At 45.0% G+C, this 22,543-nt stretch overlaps 1 protein-coding gene across 3 annotated transcripts in view; it reads left to right on the top strand.

The window, feature by feature from the left end:
• Positions 1–22,543, top strand: part of PLRG1 (pleiotropic regulator 1) — a 104,413-nt gene that overhangs the window by 58,878 nt on the left and 22,992 nt on the right. For all 3 annotated transcript variants that reach the window (XM_033941078.1, XM_033941068.1, XM_033941086.1), the window contains 4 exons: positions 5,890–6,039; positions 6,205–6,306; positions 11,704–11,806; positions 14,464–14,572. In XM_033941078.1, the coding sequence (XP_033796969.1) occupies positions 5,890–6,039; positions 6,205–6,306; positions 11,704–11,806; positions 14,464–14,572 (464 nt within the window). The remainder of the gene's footprint in view (positions 1–5,889; positions 6,040–6,204; positions 6,307–11,703; positions 11,807–14,463; positions 14,573–22,543) is intronic.

The following is a 22,543-nucleotide window of genomic DNA, read 5'->3' as shown; positions in this document are numbered from 1 at the left end:
CAGCAACTCAATTTTGTGTTGGAAGTTTAACAATTTTAATATCACAACACGCGGGCGTCTATCTAGGCCAGGTCGGGAGCCCAGCCGATGTGCCCGTTCTATACGTAAGGGCCCCAGTGATGGTCTCAAAGTGAATTCGTCCCGCAGCCAGGTCTCCAGTAATTCAGGTAAGGCTCTCTCCGGCAACGTCTCCGGAATGCCCATCAGACGCAGGTTAGAGCGACGAGATCTGTTCTCAAGATCATCAATCTTATCATTCTGGGCCCTAACCTGCGCCTGCAGCGTGCTAATATCTGTGTCCCGCGCCGTCGAGGAGTCTTCCAGGTCAGACACTCTGCCCTCCAGCTCCGCGGTACGAGCCGCCGCCGTAGCCAGCAAAGTCTCAATGTTAGCAATTTGGGAGGTGAGTGTCTCCATTTGGGGCCCCAGTACCTGTGAGAGCGCTGCCTTAATATCGCTCAAAGCCGATTCAGACAGGCTGGAGACCGCCGCCGCGGGACTCGCCGCCATCTTGGGCTCCACCGGTCGTGCACGTGGTCCGGTTTTTTTCGCCGATTTCTGCTTCTTTATTTCCTGGGATCGGGTAAGATAACGATCCATATAAAGAGGGATCGTACCCGGCGTTTCACGCTGCGATCGGGTCGGCAGGGTGTCAGCAATTTTGTACGATTCGGCAGGGCTGCCCCGGAGTGAACGAGGAGACGTCCTCACTCGTTCATATCATCACGTGTCTCCGATTTTTCTTTTTTTAAAAATTAATATTTGTAGTAATTTCTATAAAGTAAGCTTGTTTGTACGGAGCTTCTCCTTCACCCGACCATCAGAACTCGCGTCCAAGCCACGCCCCCCCTACTAGACTATCTAAGAACAAGGGCTAGGCAACACTTGTTTGAATATAGTAATAAGTCGGGAGCTACTTTGGCTAGATAGTTAAGGGGGAAAAGGAAGAACCAGGTAATATAGAAAATTAAAGGGTCTAAAGATGAATTGAACTTGGCTGACTGATCTTGTCAACAGGTGCCTGACAAAAGGGACCTATCCTACAGCATTATCAGCCATCTCACTGACACCTATATCCAAGGCCACAGTCTAAACCTAACCAAGTTAGAAAACTTCAGGCCAGTGGCAGGTATATCGTGGCTAGCTAAATGTAGAATTCTTCATTAATACGCAGCTATCGGAATTCCTAAACCTGGTTGATGGCTTCCATAACTCTCAACATGGTTTCAGGCCAATGCATAGCATTGAATTCCTTCTCCTAGAATTAATATCAATGGCGAAGTTCTATCTAAGCAAAGGCAAGCAAACTGTGCTATTGCAAGTCAATATCTCAGCGGAATTTGATGCAGTTGACCACTCACTATTACTTCTAAAATTAGAACTAGGAGTGTATGGGTTAGTGTTAAAATGGTTCACAGAATTCTTGATCAAGAGAACATATAACGTGAGGTAGAATCATAGGAAATCCCAAACCTGGGAAGCCGTCTGTGGGGTCCCACAAGGCTCCACTCTTTCATTGTCATTGTTCAATGTATTCATGTATGCCTTGGGTAAGCAGTTCTCTTTCCCACAAGTCCACACTTTTTCCTATGCAGATGACCTTTTTATCCTCTGTGTAGCCAAAAACTCCTTCACAGACATATTGCAACACATATCGAAACTGACTGAGGATCTAAGCGCATGATCACAACGGAACTTCCTCAAATTAAAGAAGCAGAAGACAAAGGTGCTCTGGTTTGGTGACTACAACTCTTTACCTCACTCAGAGCTGACTCTGTCCTTGGGTGAGAAGCTAATGATAAACAAAACGTCGAAAGTACTAGGAGTAATCCTGGACTCTGATCTTACCATGGGAGAGCAGATCACCTCACTGATCAAAAAATTATTCTTCAGACCGAGAAACTGAGGGCGCTAAGATCAGCCCTGAGCCTGACCAGCTTTAGGATAGTGGCTCTGGCAGTCCTTCTTCCGTATCTAGACTATTGCAACTCTCTATATTGCAACATGCCAATGAAAGGTTGTAAGAGATTGCAGCTACTCCAGAACACAGCAGCTAGACTGATCCTTCACAAGGCCCAATTTGAAAAGGCCAGCCTGCTATTGGCAGAGCTACACTAGCTGCCAGTCAAGAACAGAATCCAATTTAAAGTCGCATGTATGGTCCACAAGGCTATATATGGAGAAAACTCTACTAGACTAACTTCTACCATCCAGGTCACATATTCCTTCTACAATTCAGCTGTAAACTGCCGCTTTTCTCTCCACACAAAGTCTGGAGGAAATCACTCTTCGAGTCCACCTTCAAGTTACAAGGCCCCAAAATTTGGATCTGCCTCCCAGCCAGCTTATGTCAGATCCCCTCCTATCTTCAGTTCAGGAAGGCACTAAAAATGCATTTATTCTATATAGTCCGACTCAAGGACCGAAGCTTAGTATTTTATGGGTCATGATGTTCCTGTTTTAAAACCTTATTAATCTTATGTAAGCTGCAATGATTCCCAGTAGACAGTTGCGGGGTATGGTATTTTGAAATAATACCATACCCCGCAACTGTCTACTGGGAAATGAAACCTTTCATTTTTTTAACACTACATCTCAATAAACATGCCTACAGGTTTCCTGTGAGTTACCCCATTTTTTTTTTGTTATCCAATGCAGTCACTTGACCGGGGACAACTTCTCCCTAAGCATGCTCTAAGAGTTTTATTGGTTGTACATTTTAATTTTTGAGATGTATTTGAAGTGCATTCATATAGGACAGTGTCTCTCAAACCTTTTCAGTTCTGGCACACTTAAATGTTTTTCATGGCACATAATTGAAATTATAAAATTGCAAAACCAACAAAAAATTAAATTTGAGAGTTATTTAAAGTTCTTTAAGCTATGTGTAAGTAATTGTAACAATGGTGAAACTAAAGTAGATAGAATAGAATTGCTAATCAATGTGATGGATGTGCTTGTTTTTGAGCACAAATTAACTCAAAATGTGGCTCGATAGTTGACAGGCAAACACACATTTCATCATCCACCATCTGCAATCGTTCTCTTTTTTCAATTTAATTTTTGTCAGATCTGAAAATCCAAGTTTGCAAACATAAGAAGATTCATACGGTAACAAAGCCTTGATTGCTTTGTTCCTCAAGATAAGATAACTACTACATAAAAAATAAAATTACTTGCCATTAGTTTTCAGGGACCAATCACGTCAAAGAATGATGCATGTCTGGGTGGTTGTATCCTTACACACACACAGACTCTTGCATACACAACGTACATGAAGGGAATTTTTTAAAATTAAAGTAAAATTCTGGAATCTCTTGTGGCACACCCGGAATCTCTTCGGGGCACACCACTGTGCTGTGACACGCAGTTTGAGAGACCTTGATTGTGCTAGTGTTCATTAAGACACCAAGAGATGGCTACTCAGGTGCTAAATTCCTTTGCAATACTCTGGATTAAAGGATAGAAAAATATCGGAGCAAACATCATTTCTCATTGCTCATTCTTTCATTGTTATAAATTTTGGGGCTTTCTAGAAGATCAGCAGATAACAGATGATCTTTCTTCCTGAACTATCTGCCTACACTGATGAATAGTTTTAACAGTATTATTTTGTACTGCATATCCAGTTAGTGCAAAGAAAAAATATCACCTGCAGACTGTCTGTAAATATCACCTGCAGACTCTAGCTCTATATACTGTATTTAAACTGCTCAAAAGAAGGATTGCATTACTTCATGGAATTTATGGAAATAATTAGTTATACAGAGTGGTTAAAAACAAACACTGGGAATGAGACTTGGTAGGTAGATGATAGAATATGCAATTCCAGAAGTTGATCCTATACTTACCCTGCTGATATTGTGACAAACCCGTAGCCAGCTTTGTCCCTGTAGTGTAATGGATAAAAGCAGAACACGGTCCCTGGTCAGGAGAGCTGACCAGGTTAAAAGTAAGGATATTGAAATGGCTGACTGCCCCTCAGACAGTGAGATGAGTAGGAAGGGTTTAAACCTAAGGTTATCCAGCAGAGACGGCCATATCAGAATAAATACACCAGAAAGTCTGATAGGACTTTTACTGAGAAGTGGAGACCTAGTCCTGCAAGGTATGCACATTATCAGCCTAGGAGAAACCAGAGTTATTTCCCTAGGGATTTCCTGCCCAACCCCCCTGCTCCTAGGAAAGAGGGGTGGAGCTATGACATACCTAAAAGCAGAGCCCTGAATCACACAGGGGAGGGCAGGAACAGAGGTGAAACTGAGGAATCAATGCAAAGGCACCAGCAGTATAGCAAAGAGGCAGGTGAGGAGAGAAGTCTCCCTCCTCAACCCCACAGTAGTGAGGACGTGGCTATGACAGAGGACTTCCCAAGCCTGAGCCCAGCTGCTGAGAAGGCTGAAGCAATGGACACCACTGAAGTGCTTCTGGAAGCTGATTATAACCCAGAGGGAATGGAGGTTAGTTCTTGAGGGGAAGTGAAGCAAGGAAGCTGTTTTTCTAAGCTGTGTTTGTGTGCTGGCTCTCTGGAACCTGAGACCAGCTGACCTTGATTAGTGAGTGAAGGAAAACCTTTTGCTCAGAGACTGCCTGGAGGTGATTGTGTGATAAAGGGACTGTATCTGTGAACCTGTGAAGCCTCTGTGATTAAACCTCTGCAAAGCTAACAGCTTAGCTAATACCCTGCTGTGCTCCCAGGCTGGAAAGCTCAGCTGATGCTGATGAACTTGAATGCAAGGCAGCGGTCTGAACTGAGCCTGAGCTGGGAACTTTATTTCTAAAGTTTGCTATTATTTTCTACTGGCTAAGTTTATGCAGTTTACTTTCATTGTTGGGAAGTTTATTTTCATGGCATTTCTGTTTATTTAAACCCTGGTGAAGAAGACTATCTTTAAACAGAGAAAGTCCAGGGGAATGCAGTTATATGCCATACATGGACTTTAAGCCATTCTGACAACTGTATGATATTTTTGTTTTGTGCTTTATTTATGTATTCCATGAGGGTGGCTGATAGTGTTCAGACCCCCTATCAAATAAAGCCTGAGAATGAGATTTTGACCATACCTGAATTGTGTCTCCCTTTTATTGGCAACATATCTCAGTGTGGCCTGGCAGACTAGGCAGGAGCCTAGGTCTGTTTTACCTGAAAAGCCTTTCTCTTTCCTGGGGAAGCCACGCCAACAGGTCAGGATTCAGCACAGCTAAACTGCCTGCCAGTCAGAGCAGGGGATAGCTGTGTGACAATATCCACACAGTAACAGTCTGATCATACAGCTGTGCTATGTCAGAGCAGCTTCCTGAGATGGAAGGCAAACAGAAAAAAGTCCAGATTTTTACTATGAGGAAAGACTTGTCCTAAGATTGAGAATCATATTTGATCAGAGTTTTAAAAATCTTTGTGGAGTATATACAGTACTTTATCCATGGCTACCAGCCCACCTAGTTTACAGCCAAACTCTTCTTTTACATTATGGAGTTATGTGCATTCCTACTGGCACATCTTGGGGGAGAGGGGAGGAGTGCAAAGAGAAAATTAATCTATGGCTATCACAGATTCACTATTGAACATATGACAGCCCCCAGAATCAAGCAGGACAGAACAGAAAGTGAAAAGCTCACTGAAAGCTCACAGTTTAAAAGCATGGCTGAGGCAGAAGACATTTTATGATTTATTTGTATGTGCCATGGCTGCTTTTAAAACCAATCACAATTACACAGCAATCCATGTAACTTGAAAATCAGGCAAGAGTGGATCCCAGAACACTAAAACCTCTTAAAAGTAATAAAGAATTTTGAAATGAAAAACATTCTTGTATTTGTTTGGCCATCTCTTGTTTGATATAGCTTATGCTTTTCAAAGCTTCCTTTATTTTTTTCCTTCCATGACAGATCTGGGACCTTGCAGCGGGTAAATTAAAACTGTCCTTAACAGGGCACATCAGCACAGTCCGAGGAGTTATTGTGAGTGCTAGAAGCCCTTACCTGTTTTCCTGTGGGGAAGACAAACAAGTGAAATGTTGGGATCTTGAATATAATAAGGTATGCTTCTTAAAAAAAAAAGAAATGGTGTTTGTTTCTAATATTTGATGTGAAGAGCTTGGATTTCTTCCCATGTGTGACGAGCATGCCAGGAACTGTAAGCTCCCTGGGATTGCTCCTCTTCCTCCAAATCATGTCTAATGTGATTTATGTTTACTGATTCAGGTTATTCGTCATTACCATGGCCACTTGAGTGCAGTATATGGGTTGGACCTGCACCCAACCATTGATGTGTTGGTAACATGCAGTAGAGACTCCACTGCTCGAGTAAGTAGCAGAGACAACCTACTTCCTGAATACCCAGCATTTGTTTGGTGATAAATTTTAAGATTTTGGAGTGTTTTATTAAAACATGTTTTTAATCTAATGCTTATGTTTACAGTGAAACTCCTGTAATTGGACATACTATAGAGGTTAATTCTAGACCTTTTTGGAAGCTGGTGGCATTAACATAGGGGTCCTTTTACTAAGGCTAAACGCTAACACATCCATAGACATAATGGGCGCGTTAGCGTTTAGCGCACGTGTGTGCGTATATTTAGCGCACGCTAAAACGACTAACGCACCTTAGTAAAAGGACCCCATAGTTTCCTGTAGTAAAACAAAGCCTTTAATCCCTTGTAATTCATTAGTTGGAGCTGGGATGATGTGCAGTTCAAATTTTCCCTCCCTTTCAAAATTAAAGAGTTTTTCTAGCAAGAGAGTAAGCATGCATAGCAACATAGAGTATGATGGCAGAAAAGGGTCAACGGCCCAACAAGTCTGCCACACGAATAACCCACCTCCCTAAGCATTTCCTCAAAGTGAACCCACATGTTTATCCCATTTATTCTTAAAATCTAGCACGTTGCTGGCCTCTACTACCTGGAGTGGAAGATTATTCCAATGATCAACCACCCTTTCGGTGAAGAAATACTTCCTAATGTCCCCATGAAATCTCCCACCCCTGATTTATAGCGGATGCCCGCTTGTCGCCATAGGTCCGGTAAGATAAAAGATGTCTTTTTCCATCTCTATACGGCCAGTAACATATTTGAACGTCTCTATCATGTCTCCCCTCTCTCTGCGTTCTTCAAGAGAGTATAGCTGTAATCTACCTAGCCGTTCTTCATATGGAAGATCCTTGAGTCCCGAGACCATCCTAGTGGCTAATCTCTGAACCGACTCTATTCTCAGCACATCCTTTCAATAATGTGGCCTCCAAAATTGAACACAGTATTCCAAATGTGGTCTCACCATTGACCTGTAAAGTGGCATCACCACTTTGGGCTTACGGCTGACGAAACTTCTCCGGATGCAACCCACTTGATTGGCAGCCTTCATATCTTCACTAATGATTACTCCCAGGTCCCGTTCTGTAACAGTTCTAGTTAAAGGTCTCGCCGTTCAGAGTGTAGGTTCTGCAAGGGTTTCTGCTACCAAGGTGCATAACTTTACATTTCTTGGCATTAAAACTCAGCTGCCAAATAGTAGACCATTTCTCCAGTAAAAGTAGGTCCTGTGTCATATTGTTGGGTACGGTACCTCCGCCTATCACATTACATCATTTAGCGTTATCGTCAAATAAAGCAATTTTACCCTGAAGTCCCTGAGGTAGATCCCGTACGAAGATATTAAATAGGATTGGACCCAGGACCGAGCCCTGCGGTACTCCACTGAACACGTTCGACGTTTCAGAGGGAGTGCCATTTACCACCACCCTTTGAAGTCTGCCGCTGAGCCAGTGTTTAACCCATGCAGTTAATGTTTCTCCAAGTCCCAGTGAGCTCATCTTGTTCAATAATCTTCGGTGTGGGACACTATCAAAAGCCTTACTGAAGTCCAGATACACTACATCCAGGGACTTTCCCTTATCCAGTTTTTTTGTTACCCAGTCAAAGAAGCTGATTAGATTGGATTGGCAGGATCTTCCCTTTGTAAATCCATGCTGGTGGGGATCCCTCAGCCTCTCATCGTCCAGAACCATATCTAATTTGTGTTTTAATCAACGTTTCCATAAGTTTACACACTATTGATGTAAGACTTATCGGCCTGTAATTTGCAGTCTCTGAGCTGCATCCCTTTTTGTGAAGCGGAATGACGTTAGCTGTTTTCCAGTCTAATGGAACTTTTCCCGTGCTTAGGGAAAGATTGAAGAGCACGGCTAATGGTTCTGCCAGGACATCTCTCAATTCCCTAAGCACACACAAACAACTATGGAGAATTTAGGAAACACCTAAAAACCTACCTGTTCTTAAAATATCTAGATAACGAACCAGGACATCAACCCTTGTAACACCATCACAAACCTGATCTTGTAAACTGCTAACCCTAACCCCTAATCACCAACTACGATCACTCCATTCAATTCATGGAATATTTCTACTTCTCTGTAAGCAGCATGGCACTTCTTGGCCTTGCAGCCCACAAACTGTTGTTACTACTATTAATGTTGATACTATCAAATGTACACAGCAATACTTAATTCGTTGTATGTACAGCTTCTATTTATTGTATTTACAGTTTCCCTTTATTGTTAACCGCCTAGAAGTCGCAAGATTGTTGGCGGTATATAAGAATAAAGTTATTATTATTATTATTATTTATCTGGTCCCATGGCTTTGTTCACTTTTAGCCTTGATAATTCTTGGTAGATGCTGCTGGTAGTAATAAGAATTAAAAAAAAGGGGGAGGGAGACCCCCAAACATTATCCTTTTAAAATAAACCAGTGGACTAGCAGATGCAGAAGCACATGATGCAGACCATATAGCTTCATGAGAAAATGTAACTTAAGTTTCAAGTTTTATTAAGAATTTGATATAATAATAATAACTTTATTTTTGTATACCGCAATACCACAAAACAGTTCAGAGCGGTTTACAGGAGAAGAGACTGTACATATACAGCGAAGTTACAGAGTATCAGAAAACAGTTCAGAGTGGTTTACGGGAGATAAGAGCTGTATTTATGCAATGAAGGTACAGAGAATTAGTTATCAAGTGTATGGTATAAACCAGTGGCCATTACAAAATGATCCGATAACTGTTTCATGGGGGGTGCGAACAATATACCGTTAAAGGCAAACAGACGTCAAACTGGTTAACAATAGTAATTAACTAAGCGGCTAGTACAATTAGAAAATAGGAAAGGGGGAATATCGGAAAATAAACAGCAATAAAGAGATTGGAAACAAATGAACTGCATTGTTCTGACTTAAGTTTGCATATTTGTTGCTTTTGGTGATGTTAGCGATGCACCTAATATCTAACTTAAGAACATAAGATTTGCCGCTGCTGGGTCAGACCAGTGGTCCATCGTGCCCATCAGTCCGCTCACGCAGCAGCTCTTAGGTCAGAGACCAGTGCCCTATTTGAGTCTAGCCTTACCTGCATATGTTCTGTTCCAGTAGGAACTTATCCAACCTTGTCTTGAATCCCTGAAGGGTGCTTTCCCCTATAACAGCCTCCGAAAGAGATGTTCCAGATTTCTACCACTCTCTGGGTGAAGAAGAACTTCCTTACGTTTGTACGGAATCTTTTCCCTTCTAACTTTAGCGAGTGCCCTCTCGTTCTCTTCATCTTGGAGAGGGTGAACAGTCTCTCTTTCTCTACTAAGTCAATTCCATTCAATATCTTGAATGTTTCGATCATGTCCCCTCTCAGTCTTTTCTTCTCAAGGGAGAAGAGGTCCAGTTTCTCTAGCCTCTCGTTGTATGGCAACTCCCCCAGTCCCTTAACCATTTTTGTCGCTCTTCTCTGGACTCTTTCGAGTCCTTTTTCATGTACGGCGACCAGTGTTGGATGCAGTATTCCAGATGGGGGCGTACCATGGCCCGGTATAACGGCATGATAACCTTTTCAAATCTGTTTGTGATCCCTTTCTTAATCATTCCTAGCATTCTGTTTGCCCTTTTTGCCACCGCCACACATTGCGCGGACGGTTTCATTGACTTGTCTACAAGTACACCCAAGTCTCTTTCCAGGGGGCTCTCTCCGAGTACAGCTCCGGACATCCTATATTCATGCTTATGATTTTTATTACCGACATGCATCACCTTGCACTTACCACATTGAACCTCATTTGCCATTTTGCAGCCCATTCCTCGAGCGTATTTGTCTCTTTGTAGGTCTTCGCAATCCTTCTGTGTCCTCATTACTCTGAATAACTTTGTATCATCCGCAAATTTAATCACCTCAATCGTCGTGCCAATTTCTAGGTCATTTATAAATTTGTAGAAATATTTTTATAGTGGTGTTTACATACTCCTGTGAATTTGCCTTTTAGGTGGCAAATTTTTGTATGGGCAATTCTGTGGCACATTGTACTGCCTTCTGGATCTAACAGCAGTCTGAGAAATAACTAGAACACATGGTAAATAAACGGATTATAAAAGCTGAGGTGTTTATACAGCTCACTGTTCTGGGAGGGTTAAGTGATGTGTTGTAACCCCAGTGCCCATTTCAGACACCTTTCTTATTATGGGAAAAATTAAATCAATCCTTACAAAAATCTGTTAACGGTCCCCAAATCCTTTTGAACTTATCGATATATCCTTTTTGTGTTGCAAATGTACGCTCCATCTTATATATATGGCAAACTGAATTCCACCAAAAGTTATAGTTTAATCTGTCACAATTTTTCCAGTTATGTGTAATTTGTTGAACTGCTACTCCAGTCAATATAAATAAACTATGCCAACCCCTTCCCCCCCCCAAAAAAAAAAAAATAACAGCAGGATTGGGAGAAATTCTTTTGAACTGTACTTACATCCATAACTTGAGCAAGGGAGTCCTGTAGCATGAGCCATGGTCTCGCTCAAACGTTTCCTACATTAGCAGCATCTTTTGAATTACATTATTATTGCTTGAATGTCTCCATTCTTCATACTTACAACTGCAGGTTCAAAAAAATAAAGACAAAGGAAATAATCACCCCACCACAGTTACTACAATTGTTTACAGTAAAGTAATCTAATCTTTGATTTGTGTGTCACACTATGCCTAAATAAGTTCAAGGTGATTTACAATGCAAGAAGATCCAAGAAGAGCATAGGGAAGTTTAAAGTGGTCATTTGAGCCTATCATATAATACTTTGTAGATTTTATACATTTATAGATTAAGAGGAGGAGGGAGATAAGTGGACTATCCTTGAAAATGACAGAAAATAATTATGCAGAGCAATAGGTTATGAGTACAATTGGTTGTGGACAAGAGATCAGTAGCGTGTTAGAATTCTCTGCATTTTTGTATAGTCAGCATTGACTTTGAAATTATGTTACATCTTCTCTGGGCTGAAAGTTGTTGGATGAGGTTGAGAGGATTATTGTTGCATTGCTGGTCCTGAAAGTTCGTGGAAGAGGAACGTTTTCAGTTTTCTTATGAATTTTAGGTAGGAGGCCAGTAGGAGTAGAAGGGAATACAGACTTCCCATCCACATGGGGCATCCCCATGAACAGAGCAGGGTTTTCACCATGCACAATTTGTTCCAGTGGGTCATTGTCCCTACCTCAAGACAGAAGGTAGGCAATCTGGCCTGGTCAACATCAGAGTTTCACTGCCTACATAAAAAGCCAATTTACACAGCTCAGTGGAAAGGAAGTTTCACTTGCGCCATTATAGAAAATGCTCTATAGACAATGCAAAGTGTGCTGATTTTTACTTCCCACTTTTTGTTCTAATTGTAGATCTGGGATGTGAGAACAAAAGCTAGTGTGCATACACTAACAGGACATACCAATGCAGTGGCAACAGTCAGATGCCAGGCAGCAGAACCTCAGATCATTACCGGTAAAGATAGTGCCTTGTGTTCAGTAACTGCATACTATTTTTACATTTTGACTCAGTAATTTCTCCTCCTTTGTACTTCAGGGCTGGGTTCTGGTACCTTGTGTCTTCATTTGCAGATGCCTGGGGATTTTTCCCCTATTTTGTAATTTTCCCTCTCAAAAAACACTTAGTCCGGTCATTGTAGTGATATTCTTTGGCTGGGGACTACTCCTGAATCCAATCTGTAGCAGTGAATGAGACTCAAGAGCTGAGAGCACTGCATCAGCAGAATTCCCAAGCAATCACAGGGAGTAAAAGAACCAACTCAGAGATCCAACTGAACCATTCTTAAATGCATCTCTTTTTTTCTAGCATATTTACTGTGGACCCAAATTCCTAACTATGTGAGAATTCTACATGTATAAACACTTTTGCTTTTTGTTTATTGGGTTTTTAAAAATTATTATTATAAACCATATTTAATGTTTGCTTGAGGAAATGAGTATTCAGTTTTGTCCAGATATTTGCCAAAATGAAAGGGATTTTATTCTAGTAAAGAGTTGCTAGAAAAGAAAAAAAAAGAAATCCTCAAAGTGAGAGGCAGTCACTTTAAGTTTGTTGGAATTAGGGAACAGTTCACAACTTAGAGGTACGAGAATGTGAGAGTATATTGTCAGAAGAACAGGAAGGTAATGCAATACAAGACCATGGTGAAAATGAAAAGCTTAAAAATTGTCCTGTACAGTGGAACCTTGGTTTACGAGCATAATTCGTTCCAGAAGCATGCTCGTAAACCAAATTGCTCGTATATCAAAGCAAGTTTCCCCATAGGAAGTAAGGGAAACTGCTTTGATTGGTTCCACCTCCTCCCCCCCCCCCGAGGCTACCGGCGCTGCTCCATTCTCCCCCCCCCCTTGAGGAATCCGACGCTATTCCAAACCCCTCCCTGCGATCCGGCTCCCCCCCCCCCTGCGAACCGACATCCTCCCCCTACTCGCGTTGCCCCCCCCCACCGCGATCCTACTTCCCCCCCCCCCCGAGCATGTCAATGACACTTCCTTTACCCGACTTGGCACCAGTGCCGGTGCCCGAAGATCCTCCCTCTTCTGGCGCGGGCTGGGCGGTGCGTCGGAGATACTCCCTCTTCTGGTCTGGGCTGGGCTGGACTGGCTTTGAGCATTTGCGCATGCTCAAAGCCTTCTGGTCTCACTCTCTCCGAGATTGAGAGCGAGACCAGAAGGCTTTGAGCATGTGCAAATGCTCAAAGCCAGTCCAGCCCAGCCCAGACCAGAAGAGGGAGGATCTCCGACGCACCGCCCAGCCCAGGCCGCGCCAGAAGAGGGAGGATCTTCGGGCACCGGCACTGGTGCCAAGTCGGATAAAGGAAGTGTCATTGATGTGCTCGGGGGGGGGGGGGAGTAGGATCGCGGTGCGGGGGGGGCAACGCGAGCAGGGGGGATGCTGGATCGCTGGGGGGATGCCGGATCGCGGGGGGGATGCTGGATCGCGGGGGGGGGGGGGTGCTCATACAGCGAGGCAAGCTCGGTTTACGAGGCACCAAGTTTTCAAATGTTTTGCTCGTCTTGCAAAACACTCGCAAACTGATGCACTCGTAAACCGAGGTACCACTGTATTTAATTTTGAGCCAGTGGAGTGATAAGAGAATAGAGAATTTAAAAAGAATCCATGGAGCACAAGTTTTAGAGAAGATAGAAAGTTGAATACAGGATTTAGGATGATTCTAAGCACCCCTGCCACATCCTCAAGCTTCCTGACACAAGGAGTAGGATATTGTAAACCCCCTCCCCCCAGGTTGTTGACATAATACATGTCAAATTGACTCGTTCAGCTGGACTCTCTAAAATCACCATTCACTAAACCATAATTAAATGCATGTATTTTACCACCTGGTTATCAATATAGCTCACCGTGGGCTTTTCCATGTTTTTTAGCAGCCTCCGATTGTACTATGAGGTCATTAATATCATTAATATTAAACTGTAGTATAACGAGGTCATTAATATTAAAATGACCTCTCCAGGCGATTCTCCAAAAGTAACGCCCCTCCATTTACAAGGAGTCGGGGTCAATATTTACCAGGTTGCATTATATAGCCTTGTACTGAAGACTCATGGTATGACAACACCATGCTTGTGTGGGCATTTGGGATATCTGGATATTGTATATTACTGGTTATGTTTTGTATTGATTTTTGAAAAAGCTAAATAAATATTAAAAAAATTAAATTAAATCAGGCCCTTTATGCTTAATTGTTGGCCTATATTTCAGGCACAAGAAAATATCAATTTTTGCTTGTGTAGCCACCAGGGTTCCAGAACAATACACGGGCATTTGGACACTTGGAAAGATGATAATTTAAATTGGAATGTAAAATAAATTTGTATAAAGAAAGCATTTGAAAAATGTTGGTAAACAATTATATAGATGAAGTTTTGTTTTGGACCCATGACTGAAAGTGAAGCCTTCTAAGTGTCTTTACGCTATAATGGGCTATGCTTCTCGGTTCCTTTTTTGTACTTTGTTTGAATTTGATTTTCCTCTTAAAATATTTTGTCCAAGTGTGTTTAAATAATATTTTGGACCCCTTGGTGGCACGACAAGCATAAGTTGCTTTGTGTTTGTGGCTATTTAACTTTTGCCTTACCCACTATTTTCAGGCAGCCATGACACCACAATACGACTCTGGGATATGGTGGCAGGGAAAACCCGTGTAACGTTAACAAATCATAAGAAGTCTGTAAGAGCAGTTGTATTGCATCCTAGACAGTAAGTAACTTGAATATCTGACTCCTGTTTTTCTCAGTCTTCCCTCTGTAGAACATGCTGGTATTGCACAGGGAACAGCTAGATATTTACCTTGTCTAGGTGAGAACTTTCATAGTTGGGTTTTAATCTTGTGCTCTAGGCAGAGTAGTTCTTATAGAGATTATTGCAATATTTTACAGACAGGAAGGTGAGCATTTTGTTAGACAGGATTCCTGATGTAGTTCAGGATTACTGATGTAGTTCAAGTCTGCTGGTTTCTCTAGTAGCCTTGGACAAAGCAAATGGTTATCAACCACATCATATAACAACAGACATAAATATTTTTCCCATCACTCTTTTTTTTTTTTTTTTAGTTTAACGATATTGTTAAATAATTTTTTTCCCTTCAGTCTTTTTCGGTTCTTTTTTTTTATATATATTCTTTATTCATTTTATATTTACATCAAGTGTACAGAAAGTAATAATAAATTAACTTAATACATCACTTGAAATACCACAAATTTTCCTAAAATAAAAAGTCTTATTCAGTTCTTCCAGGAGGCACCTGGGCTGTTTGCTTGCTTTCCTTGCTTTAGTCTCCTGTCTCTCAGATAATCCAAGTTTTGAAGATGGGGGGAAACCACAACTTTCTGGTTCTCCATTCTGCTTGTAGTACTGAAAGCAAGGTGGAGGGAGGAGGGACATACTAGCTGCACTGCAGGAATACAGTTAGAACTGTGCTCCTTTTCATCAAAATTATATGCACTTCTGATACCAGTAAAGATGTAGATGATAGAATAGTGAAGACACATCGCCAAAGGGTGAGTGCTCGGGGGGGGGGGGGGGGAACACCTGGCTCAGCAGCGGGTCTAACTCAACTCGTCAACGCAGCACCGCATCCCATAGCCTTACTGCAGTCCAAGAGCAAAGGACGAGCGGGAGGCCAGCAGTGTGCAATTGCTGCACCCGCTTGGCCTTTCCCTTCCTCTACTTGTGGGCGGTGGGCACGGAACCCTGATCTAACTAAGGTAACCGGAGGGGGGTGTTGGTTGGTTTGGGTATTCGTTCCATAGGATGCACCCTTTTTTCCACCCACTTTTTTGGATGAAAAAAGTGTGTCTTATGGAGCAAAAAATACGGTAACTCTTTCCATTAAACCATGTTTATCTTTGGGTTCTGTAATTTTATTTTTTGTAATTCCACTATTTTGCCCAGCACTGAAGTCAGGCTTACCAGTCTTAATTTCCCAGATCTCCCCTGGAACCCTTGTTAAAAATCAGCATAACGTTGGCCACCCTCCAATCTTCATGTACTATGGACGATTTTAGTGACAGTTTACAGATCACTAACAGCAGATCAGCATTTTCATCTTTGAGTTCTTTTAGTACCCTGGGGTGTAAACCATTTGACCTAGGTAATTTATCTCTCTTTAACTTGTCAGTTTGGCTTAGTACATTTTACAGGTTCACTGAAATTTGTTTCAGTCCCTCCGCATCATCACCCTTGAAAACCATTTCTGGTTCAGCTAGAGCTCTTACATCTTTTTCCTTAAAGACCAAAGCAAAGAATTGATTGCACTTGGTCTGGAGGTAGGAAAAGTATGACTTTAGGGTCTACTAACACAAAAAGGAGGACAGGATAAAATAAGAGAGGGGTGAGTAAAAGAGTGCATTAATAGCAGCCATTGAGACCTTGCAGGCATGGCATACAAATTAGAACTCTAAAACTCTTACAATTCAAGAAGAAAAACAAGCCCTAAACCTAGATAATCAGCAAATAGAATTTCTTCTTCTCCGAGGATAAGCAGGATATAGATTCTCACAGATGGGTGACATCCCTGACAGGGCCTCAGTGCAGATGCTACCCAGCATTTGTATACCTTTGAATGCCTTCCTGCCAGCCTAAGTCGTATGGAACCTGCAGTCCTTTTTTCACACCACAGAGATGATAAATCTGGTCTCTTCTTGGCTTATAAGTGATTTTATTTCTGACCCTTTTCAGCTGTTTTTCTATCTTCTTGCCTCTTCTGTGAGGCGAGTCAGGGGATTTTCTTAATTTCTCCTCCTCTCACCCTTTCCTGTGTATTTCTAGTGTTTTTCAGCTCTTTGGCTTTCTTTTCTTTCCTGTGGCCTGCAGCCATTTTGGGCTCCTGGCTAAATCCATTCATTTTTCCTCAAGGAAGCAGGAGCAGTCTTTAACCCAGGACAAGCAGGCAGCATATTCTTAACGTATGGGTGACGTCACCGACGGAGCCCCGGTACGGACCTTTTTAACTAGAAAGTTCTAGTTGGCCGCACCGCGCATGCGCGGGTGCCTTCCCGCCCGACGGAGGAGTGCGTGGTCTCCAGTTTCTTCGTTTCCGCGGAGCGAAGAAGACGCATGTGCTTTTCAACGGCCGTTGAAAACTCTCAATTTGCCTTCCCGCTCGCGATTTTTGATCCAATTTTGGTTCTATTTTTGTCTTTCGACTTCATTCTTCTAAAAAAAAAAAAATTCTTTTCGTGTCTTTTTCCTTATTTTTGCAGCCGGCCCCGGCGGGGCCTGTTGTAATCATCCAAGCCTCCGGGTTTGATTTCGCGGAGGCCGTGTTTCCCTTCATGCCCCCTCAACCGGGCTTCAAGAAGTGCCAGCGGTGTGCACGCCCGATCTCTTTAACTGACCCACACAACTGGTGCCTTCAGTGTTTGGGTCCAGAGCATCGGGCTGACACCTGCACCCGCTGTGCTACTCTCAAGAAACGCACTCTTAAGAACCGGCAAATACAGCAAAATATTCTTTTCGGTACCGGTTCTACCATGGATCAAGCCCCGACGTCGACGGCACCGCCTAAATCGGCACCGACCACATCGACACCGCCTGATCCTCCTTCGGGGTCGATAGCGCCAGGTAAGCCGGCTAAGAAGCCTTCCACTTCCCTTGAGCGACCTCCAGCTACAGCGGTGACCCCGGTTCTTCCGACGTCCCGCCGCTCCCGTAAACGCTCCGCTCCGATCACGGTGAGTGCCTCGTCATCGGCCTCCTCATCGCCGGAGCGTCGAGCAGCACCTATGGTACCGAAGAAATCTAAAGCGGTACCGGTGCCCCCATTGGAGGACCGAATCTCGGCCATCCTCCAGGACAAGCTTCAGGAGCAGCTACAGAAGCAACTCCAACATCTCCTTCCAACCTTGCTGGCACCGCTCCTTCCGGTACCGGTCCAGCCCGAGCTTCGCACCGCTCCACCGGTATCCACCCCCACGGTACCGTTGAACACACCCATGCCGGTCTTATCTGCTCAGCCTGCACTTCAGACTTGCTCGGCAGAGGACCCTTCCCAGGCCCCAGATCGACGCCGGTCGTCTTGGGATCGGGATCGGCACCATTCCTCCAGGGACAGAGATCGACGCCGGTCTTCATCCCCCGGCACCGTATCCATGCGATCTGGCAAGTCCCTTTCTAAAACCCGCCATACTGAACCGGCTATCAGGGACCCAGACCTATGGGAACAATCCCCACTCGGTACCGAGGAGGATGCCTCTTCTACAGATGAGGAACCCTCCATGGCTGAAACCACTTCTAAGCCCGAGCAATCCTCCTTCACGAAGTTCCTTCGGGAGATGTCAGCGGCTCTCTCCATCCCCCTTGAGTCCGACTCTAAGAAGTCCCAGGCCTTTTTAGAAGCTTTGGACTTCGACCAACCTCCCAAGGAGTTTCTTAAACTTCCTGTACATGATATCCTCCGGGAAACATTTTATAAAAATTTGGAGACTCCATTGACTGTTCCAGGTGCCCCTAAAAAACTGGACAGCTTATACCGGGTCATCCCTATTCCGGGATTTGACAAACCCCAATTGCCCCATGAGAGCCTCCTTGTAGAGTCCACTCTCAAAAAATCTCAAGGCTCCAGCGTTTATGCCTCCACCCCTCCTGGCAGAGAGGGAAAGACAATGGACAAATTTGGAAAGCGCCTGTACCAGAATGCCATGCTGGCTAACAGAGCCAACAATTACACCTTTCATTTTTCATTTTATATGAAACACCTGGTCCAACAACTTTCTGCTCTAGAAAAATATATACCTGAGCGTAAGGTCCCACTCTTCCAACAGCAGATTTCCAACCTCCTTCAGCTCAGAAAGTTTATGGTGCGCTCGATTTACGACTCCTTCGAGCTTACTTCACGAGCCTCCGCACTGGCTGTGGCCATGCGACGCCTAGCCTGGCTGAGGGTGTCTGACCTTGATGTAAACCACCAGGACCGTCTCGCCAACGCGCCCTGTCTTGGTGACGAACTTTTTGGGGAGTCTCTTGATACCACAACACAAAAACTTTCGGCTCATGAGACCAGATGGGACACCCTCATTAAACCCAAAAAGAAAACTCCACCGGCACGACCATACAGGCCTCAGTCCTCTTATCAACGTCGATTCTCTGCCAGGCCGCTGAATCCTCCTCAGCAGCAATCTCGCTGTCCTCGCCAACAACAGCACACTCAGGCTCGCTCTCAGTCTCACCAGGCGACCAAGCCTCTCCCTCAGACTAAACCTCCTCAGCCCTTTTGACTCCTTTCTCCAGGGCATAGCCAGTCTCCACCCTTCGATGCCTCTTCCTCAACCTATCGGAGGCCGCCTCACCATCTTTCTCCAACGCTGGGAGGCCATCACATCAGACCTGTGGGTTCTCAACATCATCCGCCACGGATACTCACTAAGGTTCCAGACTCTTCCCATAGATCATCCTCCCGTAGAGTCTGCTTCTCACTCCTCCCAAACTCCTCTCCTCCTCAGGGAGGTCCAATCCCTCCTCCTCCTCAATGCCATCGAAGAAGTTCCTCCAGACCAAAGGGGTCAGGGATTTTACTCCCGCTACTTCCTGGTACCCAAGAAAATGGGAGATCTTCGTCCCATCTTAGACCTCAGGAACCTCAACAAGTGTTTGGTCAAAGAAAAGTTCAGAATGCTCTCCCTGGCCACGCTTTATCCTCTTCTATCTCAACACGACTGGCTATGTTCCCTGGACCTCAAGGAGGCCTACACTCACATCCCAATCCATCAGGCTTCGCGTCGCTACCTCCGATTCCAGATACAAAATCACCACTATCAGTACAAGGTGCTGCCCTTTGGTCTCGCATCATCACCCAGGGTGTTCACCAAGTGCCTGATTGTGGTAGCGGCTTTTCTCAGGTCCCACAACCTACAAGTGTTCCCATACTTGGACGATTGGTTGGTGAAAGCACCTACATCTCCGCTTGTGCTGCAAGCCACTCATCAAACCATCTCTTTCCTCCATCTCTTGGGGTTCGAGATCAATTATCCCAAGTCACATCTGCTTCCTACGCAGCGCCTGCAGTTCATCGGAGCAGTTCTCGATACCAATCAGATGAGGGCGTTCCTTCCTGCCGACCGGCACCGGACGCTACTTCACCTTTGCCGGCAGGTGCTCCTTCATCCATCCATCCCTGCTCGCCAGATGATGGTCCTTCTAGGCCACATGGCCTCAACAGTCCATGTGACTCCTCTGGCACGACTCCACCTCAGGATACCTCAATGGACCCTTGCCAACCAATGGTCACAGACCACGAATCTTCTTTCTCATCCCATCTCTGTGACATCGTCTCTTCAGCAATCTCTTCAATGGTGGTTGAACTCCTCAAATCTCTCCAGGGGACTTCTCTTCCATCCGCCTCCTCATTCCATGGTCATAACCACGGATGCTTCCCCCTATGCATGGGGGGCCCACTTGGGCGATCTCCGCACCCAGGGACTTTGGACCCCTCAGGAGCGTCAACATCACATCAACTTCCTGGAGCTCAGAGCCATGTTTTATGCTCTCAAGGCTTTCCAGCATCTCCTCTACCCTCAGGTTCTTCTCCTGTGCACGGACAACCAAGTCGCCATGTACTACATCAACAAGCAAGGCGGCACCGGATCTCGTCCCCTTTGTCAGGAGGCCCTCCGAATCTGGACCTGGGCCATAGCACACAATCTGTCCCTCAGGGCTGTCTATATCCAGGGCGAACAGAACTCCCTGGCCGACCAGCTCAGCCGCATCCTGCAACCTCACGAGTGGACCCTGGACCCTCCTACTCTCCACTCCATCTTTGCTCGCTGGGGCACCCCGCAAGTGGACCTATTTGCAGCTCCTCACAACCATCAGCTGCCCCAGTTCTGTTCCAGACTCTTCTCTCCGCATCGTCTGACCCCAGATGCATTCCTACTCGACTGGACGGATCGGTTCCTCTATGCCTTTCCTCCACTCCCTCTGATGTCGCGGACCTTGTTCAAGCTCCGCAAGGACAGGGCCACCATGATTCTCATCGCCCCCCGGTGGCCCCGACAGCACTGGTTCTCCCTCCTGCTCCAGCTCAGCTCCAGGGAGCCCATTCCTCTTCCTGTGTTTCCTACTCTACTTACACAGCAGCATCAGTCTCTACTGCACCCCAATCTGTCTTCCCTCCACCTGACTGCTTGGTTTCTCTCGGGCTGACCTCTCCAGATACCCTGTCTCAGCCTGTCCGTCGCATTCTGGATGCCTCCAGGAAACCCTCCACGCTCCAATGTTACCATCAGAAGTGGACCCGGTTTTCCGCTTGGTGCCTCCTGCATCATCACAATCCCACCTCATTGGCGGTAGAGACCATTCTGGACTATCTGCTCTCTCTGTCCGATGCTGGTCTCAAGTCTACCTCAATCAGAGTCCACCTCAGTGCCATCACTGCGTTTCATGAGCCTATCCTCGGAAAACCTCTCACGGCTCACCCTCTGGTTTCCCGCTTCATGAGAGGCCTCTTCAACATCAAACTACCTCTACAGCCTCCTCCTGTCGTCTGGGACCTAAATGTGGTTTTGTCAGCCCTCATGAAACCTCCTTTTGAGCCTCTTGCTACTACTTCGCTCAAACTTCTCACATGGAAGGTGCTTTTCCTCATTGCCATCACCTCTGCCAGGAGGGTCAGTGAGCTGCATGCACTGGTCGCCGATCCACCGTTCACTGTTTTTCACCATGACAAGGTGGTTCTGCGTACCCATCCTAAATTCCTTCCCAAGGTGGTTTCGGCTTTTCACCTCAACCAATCTATTGTATTGCCTGTCTTCTTCCCGAAACCCCATTCTCATCCTGGAGAACAGGCGTTACACACACTGGATTGTAAACGTGCCCTTGCATACTACCTTGACCGTACCAGGGCTCACCGATCCTCTCCTCAACTTTTTCTGACCTTCGATCCCAACCGTCTGGGTCGTCCTGTCTCTAAACGAACGCTGTCCAATTGGCTTGCTGCCTGTATTGCGTTCTGTTATGCTCGGGCCGGCCTGTCACTGGAAGGAGCTGTCACGGCCCACAGGGTCAGAGCTATGGCTGCTTCTGTGGCTTTCCTCCGTTCCACGCCTATTGAGGAAATCTGCAAGGCGGCCACTTGGTCTTCAGTTCACACGTTCACTACTCACTACTGTCTGGATACCTTCTCCAGACGGGATGGACACTTCGGCCAATCTGTGTTACAAAATTTATTTTCCTAATGGCCAACCATCCCCCCTCCCTCTCTGTTAGCTTGGAGGTCACCCATACGTTAAGAATATGCTGCCTGCTTGTCCTGGGATAAAGCACAGTTACTTACCGTAACAGGTGTTATCCAGGGACAGCAGGCAGATATTCTTACGACCCACCCACCTCCCCGGGTTGGCTTCTTAGCTGGCTTATCTTAACTGGAGACCACGCACTCCTCCGTCGGGCGGGAAGGCACCCGCGCATGCGCGGTGCGGCCAACTAGAACTTTCTAGTTAAAAAGGTCCGTACCGGGGCTCCGTCGGTGACGTCACCCATACGTTAAGAATATCTGCCTGCTGTCCCTGGATAACACCTGTTACGGTAAGTAACTGTGCTTTACCATAAACCTTCACTGAAACTTCCTCAGGTTTTTCCTGAGGAACAGGGACTCCTCAAAATGGCCAGCACTGCTGAACTCACTGAGTTAGGTTGGCACTTCTCTGAGGCTTCTATCCAATTAACCCTTACTTC

The sequence above is a fragment of the Geotrypetes seraphini genome, chromosome 1, assembly GCF_902459505.1.
Source record: "Geotrypetes seraphini chromosome 1, aGeoSer1.1, whole genome shotgun sequence".
In the NCBI taxonomy this organism is placed as follows: Eukaryota; Metazoa; Chordata; class Amphibia; order Gymnophiona; family Dermophiidae; genus Geotrypetes; species Geotrypetes seraphini.
Note: the sequence above shows the minus strand (reverse complement) of the source record. Positions and strands in the feature narration are given on the sequence as shown.